Genomic DNA, 23,258 nt, shown 5'->3' with positions numbered 1-23,258 from the left:
GGGGAATCACGTAACCCTGGGACACTGCAACCGTCATAAGTACACGCCAGTTGCCAAGCATCTGAATTTTGATCATATGATCATGGGAATACTGCAAAGGTCATAACTGTGAAAAACAGTCATAAGTCACTTTTTTCAGTACCGTTGTAACTTTGAATGGTCACTAAATGGACTGTTGTAAGTGGAGGACTACCTGTATTTTCAAAACATCTTGGTAAGCAGCCCTACATGCAGCACATTCAGTAAGTTAAATACGTGGCAATGAATCTATAAATCACTGCTGTTAAAGTGCTTTCAGTTCAAAAGAAGGACTAAAATAGGATCATTTAGATGGCAACAAAGAGATTAAAGAAACTTTATCCAGCATCAAAACAACATCAGTACCCTTGATCAATGGTCTGAATTGAAACAAAGCAACTCCCTGCATAAACCAAGTAAACCAGTGAATTCGCTTCCTTATGTTTTTGTGAAGGTTTTCTTAAGTACTATTTAAAGACAGCAAGATAATGGTTTTGTTAAACTTGGTGGGAAACTCTCACCCTCTAATTTAAACATTGGATAAGGAGTCTCTTTGTAATACTTTGGTCAGTTTAGGGTGTGTGTGGGGGGGAAGAGTCTTAAGAACAGTAAGTATACTTCAGCAGCTAGGAAGCTGCCTTTAGACAAAACCAAAATTATACTTTAAAAAAATGACTTCTAATGTGTCTACGCATGATTGGTAAGGCTTCTGTCATTCTCTATCATCATTGTTCTCCCCGCCTTTCTCCTATTTTTTCAAACAAGTTCGGAGTAATAACATCCAAGTTTTTCAAGTTGAATTTTCAACCCAGGTTTGTTGTAAATTAGACAATGAATTGCCTATGACCAACAGTGACACTGGTCAAGCTAGAAGACCAACTTCCTTAAATTTTAACCCTCTAGATGCCAGAACAACTACTTCCAGCTAGATGCAGTGAGCCATATCTGAAAGGGCCAGTTAGTAACACAGGGAGAAAAAGATGGTTTAGACCAGGGGTGTCCAAACTTGGCAACTTTAAGACTTGTGGACTTCAACTCCCAGAATTCCTCAGCCAGCAAAGCTGGCTGAGGAATTCTGGGAGTTGAAGTCCACAAGTCTTAAAGTTGCCAAGGTTGGACACCCCTGGTTTAGACTTTAAGTTATTCCCAGATACAGTTTGTTTTGTACACTTTGTATACATATTTGTATAAGCAATTAACATAAGAGCCATGGTGGCACAGTGGTTAGAATGCAGTACTGCAGGCTACTTCTGTCGACTGCTGGCTGCCTGCAGTTTGGCAGTTCAAATCTCCCCTAGCTCAGCCTTCCATTCTTCCGAGGTCAGTAAAATGAGGACCCAGATTGTTGGGGGCAATATGCTGACTCTTTAAACTGCCTAGAGAGGGCTGTAAAACAGGGAAACAATTCTGCTATCCAGTTCTTAACTAGAGAGAAAACCCGATATTTCCATGACTGCAACTATATCATCTTTAAATGTGGATGGCCCGATGTAGGTGAACAAGAAATGAGAACTTGGGACTTAATCTGTGCTTTATGCAAGTTTAAACAGCTTTGAAAAACTCAATTAATACATGTGAGAAACAAAGATTTTAAATAATTTTTGAAGGTTAGTAGCTAACCAGATTAATTATGCAGTTTTAAAGTTCCTTCTCATCAGGTTCATTGGATGCCCACATAATATAGCTGCCTTTCTCTGGATCATGCATGAGTCATACACCACAGGCATGTCACTTAAGTCCCTTTTATTCCACATTTAAGCCTAGTTTTTTCCCCTCATATTTCTACATGCTACATTTTCCACATTAAAACATAGTTTTTCCTTGCAGGAAGATGTTTGAGCACCCTAATGATTTTGAAGGCCCTTGCTTGCACTTTTAATGGCTCTTATATCCTTTTTGAACTGCAGTAAGCAGAACAATATACAGAATTGCACATATTTTCTAGATCCTTTCTCCTTTTTCCCCTTCCAAAATATCTGCCTGAGTTCAAAGACTCAGGAATAGACTGAATTCAAACATTACATCAACCTTAATGGGCAAGCCATTCTGTTTTGTAAATCATGGATTGTGACTCTGCATATTTAACAAGCTCGGCCAATTATGGTTTGTTCAATACCATGATGTCTTAGCCAACATTTTTAATTTTTTTGTTTGAATTCATGTACTAGAACTCACATTTTTCTATGAGTTTTAAAGAGGAGGAAAAACATGACTCAACTTATAAAAGGAACCTTCTTTATCAACTTAGCATTTAAGAAAAGGTATTCAGCATTAAAGGTTAACCCAGAGAAATAGCCTGAGGATCATTGCCATAGGTAATTATGAGCCAGCAATGTATATTTTAGTTGATGACAGTTGATCAAAAAGATCTAATTCCATAATCACAACAACCATTATTGTTTGGTGATCCCTACCACAAATCTCTCCACAACATCACAGGGAATGACGAATTCTATTATTGTGTAACTCAAACAGCCCACATTCTCCCAGCTTTATGATCCGTAGGTGAGTACAGGTTTACTAGGTAACTTATTCAACTCCTTGTAATTTACAGCTTCAGACTCTGGAATGGCTTAACTGCAGTAAGAATATTTAGAAACCTGATGCAATCGTTGTCTGTCTTACTGTTATCAGCAGAACCTGCCTTAAGTAGTAGAAAGGTGTTCAAATCCTTTTAGTGTGACCTTTACTGACAATTATCCAGAATGTTTACTAGATGATTCACTTTTGTTATTCTTCAAATAAGCTGTTGTCTGGATGTATGTGATGAATTCTAATCCTTTGACCCTTTTTGCCATCCAGTTAATCCTTTCCACTTCTCCCAACTATCAACTCTCAGCCATATTTCATTGTTCCCATCAAACCCTCCTTCCACTAACTTTAACATCTCATATACAGACAATTAACTTTTCTCACCACATCTGACCTTAAGCCTAATCAGTGGCCATGTTATTTTTTCATTAATGGAATAAACTGATTGACAATATCACACAATACAAGAAAACAACTTAAGACTTGTTAACCAATTGAATCTATTAAATGCAGTACTGCAGCCAAATATTTAAAAAATCCAGAAATGCTTTCAGATCATACACCAAATGTTTCTCTTCATTCTCACACTTGCGAAAAAATACCTTGCAATGGTAATTCTAATTAATATTTACACAAACATCAGGAAATACAGGGATATAATTAATAGTGGCTTGAACAGCACTACGTAATCCAATAAATATTTGGAGACACAATCACTCAACTTTCTTGCTCGTTTAAAGAAGATCTTTCTATTCCAAGATTCTATCAAGATCAGAAAAACAATTGAAATTAATCAATCATGTGGTGTCCTTAGCATATGTTCCTCTCATACTGTCCAAAAATCTAAACACATTCAAGCTGGACCTTTTTCACAACTGATAATAATAGCAAGTAAATGAGTCCTCTGTCAACTTCATCTACATGTAATGATGTCATACTGTTGTACTCTCAGTTTTAATGGGAGATTTTTTTAAAAACAGATATTTTTTATTTTTGCCTGAAAATGGATCTAAATGCTCCAATTCCTATCAATTTATATTTCACATCCAGTTTCCACTATAGAACATTATTTTATAATAATTTACCTTCAATAGCTAACATCTTTACTGTACAGATAGACCTCCATTTACAACTACAATTTTAATTTGACCATCTTTCAATAGTTCATCAATTGACTATCAAGGTAAGACCTGAATCCAATGCCTTCTCACCTCTGATAACTATGCTTGAATTCACATAAATCCACAAATATCCATAGCATTAACATTCTGGTAATCCAGAGTTTGAACGCAGAGCCAACTTATTCATTTGAAATAATGAATTTCACAGCTTCTGCATGTTGCTCAGGAGATTCAGAGCAGTGAGGCAGAATGGTAGCTATAAAGAAGATTAGGTTCCTAATATTCACAACCATGGCAATCTAAATCCAAAGCCTAATGCTGCAAGTTACAAAAACAGCATCCTGAAACAGAAGGATTAAAAAGCTTTATGCTGGGTCCTTCCTTTGAAAGGAATCTTAGCACAATGTTAACAAGAACTAATTTGTCCTGTGATAATATCCACTGATTTAATTATGGAATTTGCATTAGTAATTACTCTATTTTGGGTTCAATTGTGGTTATGGGTTGAGGACTACCTGTATATGCAACTTGGATTTAGCTAATCTAGATGAAGAGCCTTTTATGATGGAGGAGGAGGAGGAGGAGGAGGAGGAGGAGAAGGAGAAGAAGAAGAAGAAGAAGAAGAAGAAGAAGAAGAAGAAGAAGAAGAAGAAGAAGAAGAAGAAGAAGAAGAAGAAGAAGAAGAAGAAGAAGAAGAAGAAGAAGTAGTTGTTTATTGTCATTGTACAAGTACAACAAAACTGTGGATGTATCCTAGCAACTGTTCGCAATACAATAAAACCAGAGCACTTAAAAATGAAGATAAGAAAAATAGAGTACCCACATCTCCATTATAGCAGAGGTGTCAAACTGACATCATCATGGAGGCATCACATGACATATCCGGACTTTTTTCCCCTTCACTAAACCAGCACAGAAGGATCCATTTTTGTTAAAACCTCTCTTGTTCTTCTCAATTTTTCTACGCACGCAACAACCAATGTAGCTTGTAAAATGGCAATCCTTTGTTTGCTGTTTCCCCATTAAACTATATTGATAACAATGATTACTTTTTTGTGCGTGTACATGTCATTGTTTGGTAGTATGAAATAAAATGTATGATGTCAATTCTTTATATCAGGAGAACTTTTGTAAAAGAAAAGAAAAGAAACTGCAGAGGAATTTGAAGCAAGACAAACAAGGAAGCCATGGAAATCAACGTTCCTTAATCTAACCACATCATATCAAAGAACTACAAATACACTGAGTAGAAAACAGTCCTGAGTAAAGCAACAGGGAAAACAATAGGTCAAACAGTATTTTGAGTGCGAAGCATAAATTCATGCTTGGAAGGAATACAATACACAAATCAACTATTTGAAGCTTGCATCCATGATGCTTGCATTTTACTTCTACCAACAGTAAGTGTCCACACTTTTGAGGTAAGATGGATCAATTAAATAAAAATATTTTCTACTTCTCCTGCTTTATATTGATGTTGATAATTTAGCTCGTGATAATTATTCAGGCTGCTAACCAGTAACATAAATAAGCATTTTAAATAATGATGACTGTTCAGTAAGAAGTCAAGAAACTCTGCTTCAAGGTATAAGAAGATTGTTAAGAAACAGAGAGGTCTTATCTCCTAAAATTAAAGATTAAATATCTATAGAATCCAGAGAATGCTCCTTTCTTACACACACACACACACACACACACACAGAGAGAGAGAGAGAGAGAGAGAGAGAGAGAGAGAGAGGGAATAGTGCCGTGTTGGGGGTTTTCAATTTAATGTGTGGAGTGTGAAGGATGTATGTTTGTGTTTATTTTCATGGTCATGATGTGCACTGAAGATGGTGTTTGATTTCATTGTATGAGGTGCAACGACAAGTAAACTAAATTAAAACTAAAAACACCCATTTAAAAAAAGCTGTTTCTTTGGCATCAATATTCAAAACCCTAAACTTCCAAACTGAACACATCATAATTAAAATCCCAAGAAGTATTTATTTACCAAACAGAATGCAAGTAGTTCTCACTTATCAATGGTAAGTGGACAGGCTTCCGACAAGCAAAGACAATGGAAAAAGCCAGATCTGCCAACTGTCCGCAGGATTCACTTAACAACTGTGGCAAAAAAAAGTTTGTAAAATGGGGCAAAGCTCATTTAAAAAGTGCCTTGCTTAGCAATGGTGATTTGGGGGCCACTTATGGTTGTAAATCGAGGACTACCTATAGATAGTTAAATTCAACAAAGTTCACTCACCAATGTTAATTTCATCGTCTGTTTCAGCATCCCCAATGCATTCAAACTGAAAATCTTGAAGTGACTGGGAAAATTTTTGTACTGCCATTGAGAGATCTGCAGAATAAATGAACAAAAGTCAGTCTCGAGTTTCTACTCAAAATGCAGCATTTCACTGATACAAGAAAAATTAAAAGTTTCAAAATTTAAAACCGGCCAATACTTGCAAAGGCAATAGATAGTCTGTCTACCTACTGGAATTCCATAGCATTCTGAGTAGGGATAGACATAGGTAGGGATAGACATATTTTTTCCACAAATAATTTTCCAAGTTCCATGTTTAAAATTTAATTTACCTTTCTGGAGCTATAATAAATACCATATATATATATATATAACTTTATATATGGCATTCAGGTTTGTTCGGGTATTTTCCCACATCATAGTAGTTGTGCTTTTAAAGTTGTAGCAACGTTTCGGCAGAATCTCATCTGCCATCATCCGGCTTCTGTACGAACACAATACAGACGAACACAATACAGAAGCCTGATGATGGCAGATGAGATTCTGCCGAAACGTTACTACAACTTTAAAAGCACAACTACAATGACGTGGGAAAATACCCAAACAAAGTTGAATACCATACATATACATATACATACACACATACACACACATACACACACACACACACACACACATATACATACATACATACACACACACACACACACACACACACGGGACACGATGGCTCACTGGCTAAGATGCTGAGCTTGTCGATCAGAAAGATCAGCAGTTTGGCGGTTTGAATCCCTAGCACTGCATAGCTGAGTGAGCTCCCATTACTTCTCCCAGCTTCTGCCAATCTAGCAGTTCGAAAGCATGTAAAAATGCAAGTAGAAAAATAAGCACCACTTTGGTAGGAAGCCAACAGCGTTCCATGCACCTTCGGCGTTTAGACATGCCGGCCACATGACCATGGAGACATCTTCGGACAGTGCTGGCCCTTCAGCTTTGTAAAGGACATGAGCACCGCGCCCTAGAGCAGAAATGACTAACACATATGTGCGGGGGGAAACTTTACCGTGAGGGTGAAAAAGGCCTCAAATGGGCCGAAAATCAGCTGGAAGGTGTGTGCATGCGCAGTGCAGGTAAGTTTGGCTGGGGCTCATGTGCCCACACAAATGGCTCTGCATGTCACCTGCGGCATGTGTGCCATAGGTTTGCCATCACGGCCCTAGCATTTTCTCACAATGCAGGGTCTACTTTGGGGGGCGGGAGGATCAACGTGTGTTAATTGATTGGATGTGACAGGCACTGACTGACTTGTCATCCTAGCCTGATGTTGCAGCTGAGAGTGCATGATTGGGCCAAAGTCACCTAGCTGGATTCAACAACTAAAGTGGAACTAGAACTTACAGTCTCCAGTTTTCTAGCTGGTACCTTAACCCAGGGATTCCTAACCCCTAGTCTGCGGATGCAGCTCATTTGGAACCGATCCATGGAAGTGATGGGCGAGCGCATGCATAGCTACCTCTGTGAAACTGGCACATGCACTCAAAACCATCCCACTGCTGCCATTCTGTCAAGCCAGAAAGGTTGGAAACTGCTGCCTTAACCATTAGACCAAACTGTCTCTTTCCATATTAAATTATCTTTTGCTAATGATAGCAATAGCACTTAGACCTGTATACCGCTTCACAGTGCTTTACAGCCCTGTCTAAGCAGTTTACAGAGTCAGCCTATTGCCCCCAACAATCTGGGTCCTCATTTTACCCACCTCGGAAGGATGGAAAGCTAAGTCAACCTTATAATGACTGCAGGAAGCAGAAATATCACTTTTATCCATGGGCACTTTTGCAGAGTATAAGCAGATTCTTGTACTGCATACTTTTATGATCTGTAACTCTACATTGGAAAACAAGTATGGACAGATATTTTTTTTATGGGTCCATCGTTTTCAGTGTGTACTCTTACACTCCCACACACACACACACATACCATGAGACCTTCACGTTCACCTTTAGAATTAAGCAGAAACACCTATAAATTCATCCCAAACTTTTGCTCTCTGTGGCTCTGCCTTTAGAATCCTGAGAAACTAGCTGTGAACTGAATTATGATGATTAAAAACAGAAGTTCATCTGGCAGGCTTATTGATGTATCGAGCTACTGTACTATCTTGTTTTGGGTTTTTTTTTTGTAAAGGTGTGTTTTCCATTAAAAGAAAGGCATTGAGTGAATGTTGGACAAAATTAGCGGATACCTTTTCTTGTTTTAAATGGTCAAAAACATGCACTGAAGAAATAGATCATTTTTATTTTGCACCGAAACATCTGAAAATTGACAACCAAGTGTTCAGTTTGTTTTGGCCGCAAAAGCTGAACCTCATTCTTTCCAACTGCGATCCAGAAAGAAGTGTGTTTTCTCTTAGAGGCCTGTGAAGGATTCTTCAAATTAAAAATCAAGTCAGTTAAACAGTAGGTTTTCCTGAAGGACTCGCACTTGTTCCTCCTCTGCCACCACTAATAAGTCCTGCTTCTCAAGGCCACCCAGAGTTAATTTGGGATGAAAAGAAAAACAACAACAATCCTGTTTGGTCCCATAACAAGGTCACAGGCAGATGAGAAAATGGTTTAACAGGATCCCACTCCACTTCATGTAAGGTGGAATCCTGAGTTTATTTTATTTTATTTATTTATTTGTCAAGCAAGTATTAGATAACAGATATAAGTATAAACATGGTTACGAATACATGAAATGGATACGAATATAAAGAAACGATAGGACAGGTAGGCACGTTGGTGCGCTTATGCACGCCCCCCTACAGACCTCTTAGGAAAGGGGTGAGGTCAACAGTAGGCAGTCTAAGGTTAAAGTTTTGGGGGTTTGGAGAAGAAACCACAGAGTTAGGTAATGTATTCCAGACACTGAGTTTATCCTCCATCAGGAATACACTACAGGTAGTCCTTGACTTGCAATCACAGTTGAGCCCTAAAATTTCCATTGCTAAGTGAGACATTTGCTAAGTGAGTTTTGTCCTATTTTATGACCTTTCTTGCCACAGTGGTTAAGTGAATCGCTGCAGCTGTTAAGTTAGTAGCACGGTTGTTAAAGTGAATCTGGCTTCCCCATTGATTTTGCTTCTCAGAAGGTCACAAAATGGAAATCACAAGACTTCAGGACGCTCCAATAAATACAAGTCCGTTGCCAAGCGTCTGAATTTTAATCACATGACCATGGGGATGCTGCAACAGTGATGGAGTGTGAAAAACGGTCATCAGTCACCTTTTTTTTCAGTGCCATTGTAACTTTGAACTGTCACTAAACGAACTGTTGTTAGTTGAGGATACATCAAGAATGTGTATCAATTGGTAGGGCTAGGCAAAACTTTCAGAAGAGTTTGCAGTATGTGGAACAATTCTTTGTGAATCATTAAAGCAGCCTTGTTTTTGTGTAGACTGTTCTATTCCAACTGATTTTTTAAAGAAATTATGAGAGGGAGGGAGGGAGGGAGGGAGGGAGGGCAGGGAGAGAGAGAGAGAGAAAAGAAAAGAAAAGAAAAGAAAAGGAAAAGGGAAAAGGAAAAGGAAAAGGAAAAGAACAGCTGGGGATAGCTTTTAAACCAGGGATCTCCAACCTTGGCAACTTTAAGACTTGTGGACTTCAACTTCCAGAATTGAAGTCTGAGGAATTCTGGAAGTTGAAGTCCACAAGTCTTAAAGTTGCCAAGGTTAGAGACCTCTGGTTTAAACCATATGAGCGCTGGAAAAAAAACAGCATGGTTTTAAAGAACCAGACAGAGGTGCTTTATTTGTGCTCCTGCCTGTTGCAAAGCAGTCCTTTCAAAAGCTTTGCACGGTCCTAATATCTGAGGTGCCTTTCCCTATTTGATCACTTTTGCTAATGATGACTGCTTCACTTTAATGAGAGGCGTGATGTGATGCATCAGCAGTTAAATATGCTGAGCTTGTCAGCTTGCAGTACAGGTTCAAGACCTGAGCACTGTGCGATTGGATGAGTTCCCATTATTTGCTCCAGCTCCTGTCCACCTTCCAGTTTGAAACAGTCTCACCTTCCAGTCTCAAACAGAGCGGGAGGAATACGACATCAACCATCTCCCATCTACAACACAGTCCTTTCAATCGTTCCAAGAAAGCTCCACACCCATTTGCACTACTCAGGTGACCCTGATAAACCTCCAGATGACTTTAACGACCCGCTAAAAGAACGCAAATGTCCAACTGTATGCACGGAGCATAAATCCTTCTATTCCCCACCATCCAGTCAGAGCTGAAGCAGCTTCTTGGATGAGAAGCGAAATGTTTTCAATCCAGAAACCAGAAAGTCCAGTTGCCTCGTGGGGAAAAAAAAACAAAAACCGTTTGGGACTTCCAGTTTGAAAGCATGCAAATGCGAGTAGATAAATAGGTACCACTTTGGTGGGAAGGCAACAGTGTCCCGTGCACCTCAGCATATAGTCATGCTGGGCACGTGACCATGGAAGCCTCCTCAATGTTGACAATGTTGGCTCCCTCGACCAACCTCTAGGAGATGAGCACCATCTCCTAGAGTTGGATACAACTGGACAGAGGAAACCATAACCAACATTATACTTTCATGCTGCTTAAAATTCATCGCCAAATCGAGCTTTTTAAAATGCTGATTACTGCATGATTTTTAAATATATGCTCGTTCAGCCCATGCTGAATCTATTCTGCTGTGTACAACTCTTCCCCAAAACCCAAACCTTGAAACCAGCAATTGGATGGAAGCAAGATTGCATCAGAGATAATACCTCTTCTTACAAAACCTCAACCCACAGACACCAAGTTAGTTACACCAACTTGGAATCATAGGGTGTATGGAAGGTTTATAAACAGAAATGATACCCTGGCTGTCGAAATCCTAGTTCCCATTTGCTAATCAACATAGCAACCAATGAAAATACTGAAAAATAGGCATTCCAAAATAACTTTGCCCTTCCTTTAAAGTGGTTGTGGTTTTCGAAAGCTTAATGCCTTCAGGAAATCCTTTTTACATCAACCCCTGCATGTCTGCTCCGCAATCTATAAATATTGCAAAATGCAAGGCATGTTTTATGGTTCCCTATCCATTCATCATTGGCCCTAGTCAAGCTTGTTGGGCTCTGCTCCAATCCACATGTGAACCCAAAATTAAGCATATAGTAGCTTCATGTTACTGCACAGGGATCAGGATTAGGGGAGTTAAGGGAGCTTCATGACTAATTCTCCAACTGAGAAAAAGTCCTGATGAGCCTTCTGAATAAAGTTTGCAAAATTAAAACAACGAAAAGAATCTTAAAAACAGATAGTGAATCTGGAAAAGAAAGAAAAAAGACATTAAAATCCTCCCTTGCGAGTCAAAAGATTGAAAATTATTTTTCTCGACTTAACTTGTGACGCAAATGGCAGAGATAGTTAATAGTTAGGCTCAGTTACACCGATGGAACATGAGAGGCTGATCTTGAAGAATGTCAAGTAATGTTATTTATTATATTTTTATCCGACTTTTATTACTTTGGAGTTCCTGAGACTCTCTCAACTTGGTTGTTTTCTTACAATGTTTCATTATCAAACCAAGTAACATGCTAGACCGGAAGTGGGGTTTGGTCTTTGTTTGTATAATGTGGCTTGGCCCTGTCAGTATTGCTGGGAATGCTTTTGGTGGTTCCTTGATTAGACTGTTGTTTAATGTTTGACTATTTGTCTGAGTTGGTAGTTCCTTGATTGGGGTATTGTTTATTGCTTGATTGTTGGTCTAGTATTAATCTTGGTGTTAATCTCCGTCTGGATTTGGATTGCTCACAAAGGGGTGGTGTTTTAACTTTTCGATTGTTTGTTTTGAATGGTATGTACATGTTGTTTATCTCTGTGCCTGTTAATGACTGATTTGTGTGAGTGCCAGAAATTCTTCAGTGTTTTTGCACATAGTTTGTCCATCTGATCACTGACAGAGCATTGGTGTCTTTAGGAACTCACATTCGATAGTACCCACCTCTACCAACTTACTAAAGTTTTAATGCCCTGTCTTCATTCTGGATTTCATTGGGTTTGCAAACTTTCTTCAAATAAGTTCACTGGAAAGCAGAATATTAAGATCTAACTCCTCCAAGCCTCATAAGTTTCAGCAAAAAATTAAGCAAGGTAAGAATGGAATACAAGAGAATTAATGTACCTGCTATAAAACCAGGGAAAGAGAGAGAGAAAATGGGCCCCAAACACTTTCCTCTCAATGAATGGCACTGGACAACTACATCTTCTACAGGCAAAATACTGATTATGGTTATGATATGACACCCCGGCTTTAAAAAACTTGATAGGCTTTTGTTCTAAATCATTTGGCCTACAGTAATGCAAGATGAAGTTTAAGATGTTAGACTGGAACCAGTGCAGTCCAAATGCAACTCATTAGAAAAGTTTATTGAATGACTTTAGGCCAGCCATTTTGTTTCAACCTCAGCCTACCTCACAGGGGTGTTGTTGTGGGGGGAGGAAAGGGAAGAAGCCATCTTGACTCTTGACAAAGTGGCACAACACAGAACTAATAAGCTAAGGAACATTGGCTGCCTCAAGATTAAGACTTTAGAGGCCTCACTAAATGAAGTAAGGCTGGGAATCATTGCAAAGTGGGATTTTATAATTCTGGCACATGGCGCCTATGAAATACCATTTTCAGACAGGTTAAAGTATCCCTGAATTTTTTTGTATGCCGCCAAAAAGCCTCACTCTTGAGCTTTTTCAATATCTTCAATATTTTCCTATCATCTAGGCATCCCAGTTTTAAAACACTGAAAGTAATTTTATTTGGGAGTGGTTATCATCTTTCTTTCTTTCTTTCTTTCTTTCTTTCTTTCTTTCTTTCTTTCTTTCTTTCTTTCTTTCTTTCTTTCTTTCTTTCTTTCTTTCCTTCCTTCCTTCCTTCCTTCCTTCCTTCCTTCCTTCCCTTCCTTCCTTTCTCTCTCATTCTTTCTCCTTCCCTCATTTATTTATTTATTTATTTAGTGTTGCACCTGATTTTCTGGTTCTAGTCATTATTTACTGAAAGCCACGCATTAAAATAGTGAATCAGGAGTTCCTAAGTGATGCTACTTAGCAAAAAAATCACAGTTGACTATTACAGTTAGTCCTCGGCTTGTAACCATTCCTTTAGTGACCATTCAAAGTTATAACTACCTGAAAAAAAAAGATTGACAGCCAGTCCTCACGACCGTCATAGCATTCCCATAGTCACATGATCAAAACTCGGGTGCTTGGCAACTTGCATGTGTTTGGGATGTCTGCAGGATCTTAGGATCACGTGATCACCATTTGTGGCCTTCTCAGCCAGCTTTCAACAAACAAAGTCAAAAAAAGATGCTGGATTACAACTGCACAGTGATTTGCTTAACAACTGTGGCAGAAAGGTGGTAACATTAGGCATGATTCACTTAACAACCACATTGCTTAGTACCAGAAATTCTTGTCCCAAGTGCGGCTATAACTCAAGGATTACTAGTATTCTTCGTCAAATACTAGGATTTCTTATAAAATTAGCAATAGCACTTCACAGTGCTTTTACAGCCTTTTCTAAGCAGTTTACAGAGTCAGCATTTTGCCCCCAACAATTTGGCTCCTCATTTTACTTCAGAAGGATGGAAGGCTGAGTCAACCTTGAGCCAGTAAGAATCCAATTGCTAGCAGTCAGCAGAATTAGACTACAATACTGCATTCTAACCACTGCACCATCATGGCTTTTGGACTGACTTCCTTTCTTAGATGCTAGATCCCCATGATGGCGAACTTATGGCATGTGTGCCAGAGATGGCATGTAAAACCCTCTCTCTAGGCATGCACGCCATCGCCAGCTGCTGTTCTGGTTTCTGGCGCCAGCAAGCTGGTCTTCATGGGTGCCAGAAAACAACCTGAAAAACAGCCAAAAACCAGGCCATTTTTCTGGCTATTTTCAGGCTGTTTCTGGGCCATTTCCAAGCCATTTTTGGGCTTTTTCCAAGCCGTTTTTCAAAAAACAGCCCAAAAAACAACCTGAAAAGTTTGAAAAATGGCCTGAAAACAGCCCCCAAAACAGGCATGCATGCACCGGCCAGCTGGTGTTTGGGTTTCCGGCGCTCCGGAACGCATACATTTACGCGCATGCATGCGCATTCCAGTTTGGCCACTCAGTGCCGAAAAGGTTCGCCATCACTGCTATATCCTATCTGTATCTATTGCTCATGACAGCTAAATACAGATTCTGATGTTGTATGTCAAGATGCCAGAAGCGAAGAATGAATTCTAGAAACTGCCAAGACAAGGATAGATTGCTAGATCCTGCCAAAAGGTGAACACTGCAATCCACCAACTACTTACAACCGATCTTATGTTCTGCTTGCTTATTTAGAAAAATAATTTCATAGAACATGGTTTTCTTTGCGCTCCATCCATGTCTTTTTCTTAGGAAAAGCTTAAGCGAAGCTTGTCTTGAACTCAACATTTTCTTTTCCACTAAGAGATGTCTGTCTGCACTTGTGTCTCTTTTTGGCCAATTTTCTAAAGAACTTATTAAGCAGATGCTTTGCATAATAAAACCAGGGCCTGGCAGTGGAGGGAGGAAAAAGAAAACTCAGATACAAGCAAATGCAGAAAAGAAGATGAACCTGACCAGCAGAAAAAGAAAAGCTACATGATCTAATCTTCTGTCCAACAAATTTACAGGCTGATTAGCCTCCATGAACAGTAGATCTACTGTCTACTATAATGAGTGGTCTTTCACATATTCTGTATCTCTGCCATGTGCCAACTTGCAAGCAGTGGAACGAGCCAAAATATGTAACTGGGTTAGAGGGAGGGAGAGAGAAGGTCTGATGGTTCTTCTCATAATAAAATAGCGGTGACAAAAAAAGAAGCATGGATTGACCCTAATTAAACTCACATCACCTCTTTATAACTAGGACGCTCAGTGCTAGGAACTGGATAATGACCCTACATGCAGTATTTCATACTTCTTCCCTACCAACATCCAACCACTTTTAAAAAAAGTAATTGCATATGAAAAATTGTTACTTCTAAATTTAACAGCAATTGATTTGAACAATGCATAGATTTGAAGGCATGGCTTTGCCCCTTACTTGTTCCTTTTGAGAAACACGCCAAAATTCAAAAGGAAGTAAAAAAAAAAAAAGAAGAGCCAAATTATTTGGCTTTACCCTTTCTATGGAAGAGAAAAAGTAGAAGTGTTTTTGTCCCTCTGACCAAGAACACACAAACTAGGAAAAGATTTTAATCATCTAGTACAGGGATGTCTAACTCAATTTCATTGAGGGCCACACCAGGGTTGTGTTTGACCTTGGGGGGCGGGGGGGACGTGGCCAGCTCAATGTCACTCAGGCCAGGGGTGCCTGTGGTGGCCCAAGTGCTCTACAGTGAAAATGGGCCCCCAAACTCCGTTTCGGCTGCAAGGGCCTCCTGCAACCCTCCGCCAGCAAAAACGGAGCTTGGAGGGGGGCCACACGCAGCCCTCCCAAACTCCGTTTTTGCTGGCAGAAGCACTGCGGACCAGTCCTTCGCTGTTTTCAGGGCAGCCCCTCAGGCCAGATCTAAGTACCCCATGGACCAGATCTGGGCCGAATCAGAGGAGGAAGGAGGAGGAGGAGGAGGAGGAGGCGACAGACTTGTTAGCCTGCAGTGAGAGAGAAACATTTGCTGGGGCTGCTGGCGCTCCTAATAAAGGAATCCTTGATTTAACTTCAGAAGTTTTGTCGTGTTTGGGGAGCTGGGTCAGAACACTTAGCAACAGAAATTTTGGGCTCAATTGTGGTCGTAAGTTGAGGACTCCTTGTATACAAATATGCATATACACACACACACACCCCTGTTTTTACAAAGGAGAATGACAAACTGAGGCATGGTGCGTGGCAGATCTGGTGGCCTAGAGGTGGAGCCTCACAGGCTCACAATCAGGAGGCTGTGAGTTTGATCCTAAATAGAGGCTAATATTTGGAGTACTCTCCTGCTCAAGCAGGGGGTTGGACTAGATGACCTCCAAGGTCTCTTCCAACTAACTCTATGTGTTAGTTTGTAAAACATACCACAAACTTTTTTGTTATACTTTGTATTCATGATTGTTCCCCAATGGGCTAAGCTCAGGTGTAACAGGAAAATCATGGGAGTTTTCTGAGTTTAAAAAGTTATTCTTTAGCTTATAGGCTGGGATCCAAACAAATTTTGGCACGCCCAGGAATTTGCACACACCTAATGACTTTTTTTTAAAAAAAAGTTTTTTACGTTTGGACAGCAGATAACCCCATGAACTACCTTTTCTCTATCCTGAAGTTCCTTATTCTCTTTTCTGCAGTTTCCAAAATTATTCATCAGTCAGAAGAATATTCATAACTATCACTGAATGAATAGAAGCAGTTCTAATACTGCTCTTGAGCTGGTGGCTACAAAACAAAAGGATCCAACTTTTCACCTCTTTGCCCAGTTCTTGAAACATACCATGTCATTATACCCACTTTTCTAAATGTCTATGAATATACATACATACACACACACACACATATATATATATATATATATATATATATATATATATATATATATATATATATATATACACACATACACACACACACACACACACACACACATACATACACACACATACATACACACATATACATACATACATACATACATACATACATGGATACAGCAAATTCTTAAAAATATAAAGTGCAAGCAACCAATGAACATTAGGAATGGGGGAGGGAATAGGCAATTGTGTGATCACGAAACACATTTATCCAGCATGAGATCTATTTTTTTTTCATCTGAAATGAGAAATCTGCTTACATTTTATTGCTTATTGATTTCAAGCAAGATTAAACAAGTTTCTTAGTTTACATGACTTGCAGGACTGTGGTGTAAAGAAACCTGGAAATACAGAATCAAAATGCAAACATGAATTGAAGAGGGAGCACATAGGAATAATATTCATTCTTGGTTTAATAATCACAGTTTCGTCATGTCAATCTGTAACAACAAAACCCTATGCAGAAGATTACAATGCCAATATTTATTATTTGATGGAGATTTTTGTGGCTGCTTAACAGAAGTCCATAAAAACAGGCCAGAACAACAAACACAGAGAATCTAATCAAAACAATGTACAGGATAAACCAGGATAAACCACAAAAACGAAGTATTAAACACAGGCGAGACAACGCAATAAGATCATCACCATGTTCTCCTGCTGCTTCCTTACTTGAATGAACATTGGACTGTTCCTACATAATTGTGAAAACACCTAATATACAAACAGAATTTAAAGGGCTACCCCGACACTTTTAAAAGTTACTTAATAAGAAACAGCACCCAGAAATAAAAGATGAAGTCTTTCCACCAATCAACAATGAAATTTTAGACATTCATTTTCCATTTCAGCTAGGTAAAAGAAAAAAAAGAAAAACAACTTGGTTAAGATCAAATGGGTATTTTTTTTCTGCCTTTTCTAGGTGGAATGGGAACATGGCTACCTTAACACAGCCACTTCAACCTGGGTATGCTGGGGACACTAACTTTTCGAGCCTGGCTCATCTATATTTCCTGGGGGAAAACATGGGGAAATTCCATTGGGTGAAAATCCACTTAGGGTTAGGGCACCATGAATTTGGAGGACAAATGGCTTCGAAATATCCTTAGTACGGTGCTGGAATTTTGAGCGTCCTTTATCTATGTTTTTAGGTAAAGGGCACCATGAATTTGGAGAGCAAAACAAACATCGCCAATAGATTCGGAGTGGATGGATATGTTTAGGACAGTTCTGACTTTTTGAGCCTGGCTTATCTATGTTTCATGGAAAAATACATGGGAGAATCCCATTGGGTGAAAATCCACTTAGGGTTAGAATTTGGTCACCATGAATTCGGAGATCAAAACAGACATTGCCAATGGATTCAGAGCACAAGGGTATGCTTAGGAGGGCTCTGACTTTTTGAAATGCTGAATCTATGTTTTGTGGTAAATGACATGGGAAAATCCCATTTGGTGAAAATCCACAAAAGGGTTAGGGTTAGGTTACCGACAGATTGGGAGCACATATGTATACTTAGGAGGGCCCTGACTTTAGAATAACCCTGCCTTATTCTACATTTCATGGTAAAATATATTGGAAAACCCCATTGGGGGAAATCCATGTAGGGTTAGCGTTATTCAGACCCTGCATTCAGAGAGCAAAACAGGTATCACCAACCTCGATTTTTCTGGTCCTTAAAGCAACACACTTTCCATGCAACAAACAAATCCCATTGCAATTTATATCCATGAAGTCATTACACAAAAATGTACGTCTCTTGCATCAATTGCTGTCATTTGCATAATATATCATCCCCCAAATATAAATGATGCAAATGATATTGCCGCGATGATGTGTTCAGGTTGGCTAGACTCTGTAAAATTACAGCCTTCTTCTCTAATTAGTTCACGAAGGGCTTTTATTACAGACTTGGAACAACTAATTGGGCTGGATTATTCAAATGAGAGGATGTGGGCATTTTAACACAGGCAGAGTGTTTGTTCCATGTTTTCCTACAGCGACATTTTAGTGGGTACATGCTTAGGGAAGCTGTGTAAATCCATCAAACTGTGTGCTGCATTAAATTAGGTATGCATCATATGCTTAACAATTAGCCCTTCCTACAGACAGAGCAAGCATCTGCATGTAAAACTTGGCCTTGGAAAAAGCCACTCTATAATCAGAAAACAAAATTGCTTGCTCCAAGATTGTGATTTATTTATTAGATTATTAGATTATGCTCATAAGTATAAAATTATCCCTGCATTGCGTAGCGTAGCTGTTTTTTAAACACTATTTCAACTAGAGTACTACTAGGGCATTATTTTGGAAAGGGAGTGAAGGAAAAAAGTGACGTGTAATATTACCTCTCAGAAACAGACACCTACTAAATTTTTAAATTGACAAAACAGACATGCCATGCCTCATATTAATCACCATAAAGGTTCCAAGAAATATAAACAGGAAGTGACAGACAGTAACCTCATGTTGAAAGTGAAACACTTTCAGCCGTCATTCAGACCTCCAGATGTAGAATAAAAAGCAGATACATTAGATCGGACAGTGACTTATGAAACACACAGACAGACAAGCTAAACAAATGGAAACTTCTAAAGATACTTTTGAGCGGAGTTTTAAAAAAATGTTTAAAAGGTAGAAGTTCTGAGCTGAACTAGAAGGCAAGAATGCATTTAAGAGGAATAAAAATAATTTAAATAAAATCGCTCCTTATTATTGAGGATCCTATAAAATCAGGATAAGCATGAGCAAATGCATACATTCCACAAAAGAAGAACATTTCAACTTTATACTCAGATTTCCTCAAAAAGCCCCAAAGGCGTTTTTAAAAAAACCTTCAACACCGAAGAACTACAGAATATTGAAAACTTATTTTTTAATCGCTCTGAAATTTTAAGAGAATAGCTGCATAATACATAAACAGCCTGTGAAACTTCATTGGCACACAACCTAGTGATCTACGAATTGACAAAAGAAGAAAGTAGACAATTTCATAACCCTGTTCATGTCTACTCACCCATTCCAATGAGGTCATTTAGCTTCTCCTACAACAGGCAACTTGATGCCCTCCAGATGTTTTAGTTCTCAGCTTCTATCAGCCTCAGCCTGCGTAACCAATGACAAGGCACTGTGGGAATTGTCATCTAAAACATCTGGAGGCCACCATGATGTTTTCCAGAGTTTAAGTTTATCAAAGATCAGTAGCTATATATATTAAATAGAATCCTACTCTTCCTGAATAAAGGAAATATTAAAGCATTGTTTACAATGGGTCAGAGAGGAATATAGACATAACCTTCATTATTTCGCTAAGAAAAGTCTCCTTTTTCATATCCTGGTACATATAGTCCTTCTAGGAATTCATCAGAGAGAAAAATAGAACTTAAACTTCTGGCATGTTGCTTCCTTAATAAGCCAGAATTTGAAGATGCCAGAATGACAAAATATGAGTCAGATACAATATTAAGTTCTTTTTTTCTGATTTGTAAATTTCTGGACCCTGAAGCTGGTTCCACTGGCAGTAGAGACTGAAAAACAGTTGGACATCTGTTCATTAATTTTTTCATCTCCTCCTCCTATGAAAGAATCTGGTATATATATATATATCATTTTGTGCAGACAGTGAAACAATTGTGAATACATGTAAATAATGGTGACACTTCTCTAAGGCCTAGTCATTCTCAAAATTTTATTCAAATAAATACATTCATTAATTTAAGAGTGGATCTCATAGAATGTAATGGGGATTTTTTCCCTCTGTTTCTTCCTAAGACAACACAAAGTATTTTTACATTGCTTTATTGTACATTGATATATGACTTGTATAGCAATAATTTTGCTATACAAGTCATATATCAATTAGAAATATAGCCAATACCATTGTTAGTACAGTTAATTGGTAGTACCATATATAGATAGTCCTCAATATATGACCACAATTGAGCCCAAAATTTCGGTTACTAAGTGAAATATTTGTTAAGTGAGTTTTGCCCCTTAACAATATGCCATCGTTGTTAAGTGAATGACTGAAGTTATGAAGTCAATAACACGGTTTTTAAGTGAATCTGGCTTCCCCATTGACTTTCCTTATCAGAAGGTCACAAAAGGTGATCACATGACCCCAAGACATTGCAATGGTCATAAATATGAATCAGTTGCCAAGCATTTGAATTTTGATCAAGTGACCCTGGGGATGCTGCAATGGTCATAAGTGTGAAAAACGGTCATAAGTAACATTTTTCAGTGCCAATGTAACTTTGAACGATCATTAAACTGTTGTAAGTCGAAGGCTGCCCTTTTTTTTTTTTTTTTTTAAGGAGAGAAATAAAAACTTTTTAAATTGAACTTGACTTCTGGTGACTTCAAGAATACCCAGGGGTGGGCTTCAAAAATTTTAGTAATAGGTTCTCAGTCTGGTTGCTGGTGGGTGTCGCCTAGTCGGCCTCCTGCACCACGGCGGTGGGAGGGGTTTTTTGCCCTTCCCGGGCTCCAGAGGCTTTCCTCGTGCCTCCGAGAGGGTGAAAACGGCCTCTCCGGGCTCCGGAGGTTCTCTAGAAGCCAGAAACAGGCCCATTTCTGGCCTTCCCAAACTTCCAGGAGGCCCATTTTTTGCTCTCCCCGAGCCTCCATTGCACTTACCTGGGAGGGGTGGGGTGGAAAAGGGATTTCGAGGTTCTCCGAACTGCACAGAATCTTAGCTAGGGACTCTCCTGAACCCCTGCGAACCCTCAGCAGCCCATCTGAGAATACCTCTATATTTACTGTTCTTGGTAACAGATTACTGCTGGTATTTTATGAGAGGTTTTCTCAACATCTCTATGGTTTATATATTTTAAATTACAGAATATCCTTGATTTAAATGTATATGGTTTTAGACCATTTTTTTTAGTAACAATAGTTTACAAAAGTTGAACGTTATGTCCAGTGGTGGGATTTTAAAAAAATTTTTTTACTACCGGTTCTGTGGGAGTGGCTTGATGGGCCTGGCGGATCTTGGTGAGTGTGGCTTGGTGGACATGGCAGGGAAAGGACACTGTAAAATCTCCATTCTCACCCCATTCCAGGGGAAGGATACTATAAAATCTCCATTTCCTCCCTACTCCTGGGGGAAGGTTACCACCGGTTCTCTGAACTACTCAAAATTTCCACTACAGGTTTTTCAGAACTGGTCAGAACCTTCTGAATATCACCTCTGGTTATGTCCAAATAAAAACATTGATTTTTCTTTGTAGACTTAAACATGGCTGTGCTGTAAATCTGATCATTTGCTTGTTTGACTCTTAGACAGAAATAGGCAGCTTCTCATCCTTTATATGTTTACAATATAATTCCCATAATTTTCAGACATTTCCTATCCGGTCATAAGTGATAGAAAATGTGAGATAAACAAATCAAAATAACTAAACCAATTCTTGACCTCCAACTGGTAAGAACTTTCACGAGATTATTGGGAAACAGCTTTTACAAAACTACACAACCATTTTGTAAGCTTAAAAGTCTTTATTCTACTATCAGCCTCAGCAGGCTGTCCTTCGACAAAGAAAGAAAACAGAATATCTTCCCAAAATAATAATAATAATAAGTTTTTGTCCTTGGTTTAAGCAATCAAAAATAAACTCAAGGAACAAAGAACAGATGAAGCAAGAAATCATTTTGAACAGCGAAAAGAAACTGTCAGTTGGAGACAACAATTTCCAGCCTATAAAACCCAAGAAGATAACACAGACTCATTTTTTCCACTTTAACAAAAAAACAAAATTCATGAAACTATTTTCTTCTGAACTGAAGCAATACGTCTTACTCATCCTGAGTGAGCATCTAGTAAAATAGGGCAATGTTGTAGGCTGTAATCAAGAATCCTCAATGGGACTTCTTTCTATCTCAGAGTGAGAAAACTGGTCTATTAGACACTGCTTTGCTTGCAATTCCTGTTATTCATCACCACTGACCAAAATATTCTAGAGGCTGATAAGAAATACGACTTGGAAGAGCTGCATGTCATTATTTTTGTACATCAAGCACAAGTTCAACAGTTCCATTCTAAGAGCACACTATACAGGATGAAAACTAAGAGGCAGATTATGAATGTAGGCATTCTTTCACTTTCCATTTATTCCATGCAACTTGTCCTATCCCTTTCCCACACTGATTATGCTTTGTACTATAGAAATACGGAATAACAGAGTTGGGAGGGACCTTCTAGTCCAGTGATGGCTAACCTATGACACACGTGTCACTCGTGACACGCCGAGGCACTTTGACTGACATGCCTGTTGGTGTGGGGAAAACCTGCACATTTAGAGGCTGCCTGTGTTCTGCTCCAATCCCTGCTCCCTGCTTGTTGTGTGGAGGCGTGATGTCACCGCTGCCGCAAGATCTTTGCAGCAGAGAACCAGTTTTAACCGCCATAAACTGAGGCTTGTCCGTTTCATTACCTCAGGAACGCTACAGGAGGAAAGGAGATCCATGAGGTTCACAGCCCTGTAAGGTGGCCTTCCGATCCCCACATCCTGCACCTGCAGCCCTGAGACCAGGGAGACGAGTTTCACAGCCCTGTGTGATCACCCCAGCCCAGTCCGTCATAAACCAAATTATTGATATTTCTTGAAGTGACACACAACCCGAGGAAGGCTACACTTTTTCCCGATTTTCGACACACCAAGCTGAAAAGGTTAGCCATCACTGTTCTAGTCCAATCCCCTACCTCTGTAGAACTGGTAGCTCTGAAGAGCAGCAGACACAGAACCGGTTCTATGTCTGCTGCTGTT

At 39.1% G+C, this 23,258-nt stretch overlaps 1 protein-coding gene across 2 annotated transcripts in view; it reads right to left on the bottom strand.

Moving 5' to 3' along the window:
- The window catches only part of ARHGAP42 (Rho GTPase activating protein 42), a 158,979-nt gene that overhangs the window by 124,263 nt on the left and 11,458 nt on the right, over positions 1–23,258 (bottom strand). The window contains exon 2 of one of the 2 annotated variants that reach the window (XM_026706881.2): positions 5,917–6,012. The exons of the other annotated variant lie outside the window; for it this stretch is intronic. Within the exon in view, the coding sequence (XP_026562666.2) occupies positions 5,917–6,012 (96 nt within the window). The remainder of the gene's footprint in view (positions 1–5,916; positions 6,013–23,258) is intronic. 2 annotated transcript variants of the gene reach the window in all.

The sequence above is a fragment of the Pseudonaja textilis genome, chromosome 7 (genome assembly GCF_049901715.1).
Source record: "Pseudonaja textilis isolate UNSWEBS1 chromosome 7, rPseTex1.2, whole genome shotgun sequence".
Classification (NCBI taxonomy): domain Eukaryota; kingdom Metazoa; phylum Chordata; class Lepidosauria; order Squamata; family Elapidae; genus Pseudonaja; species Pseudonaja textilis.
This window is presented reverse-complemented; position numbering and strand designations above follow the sequence as displayed.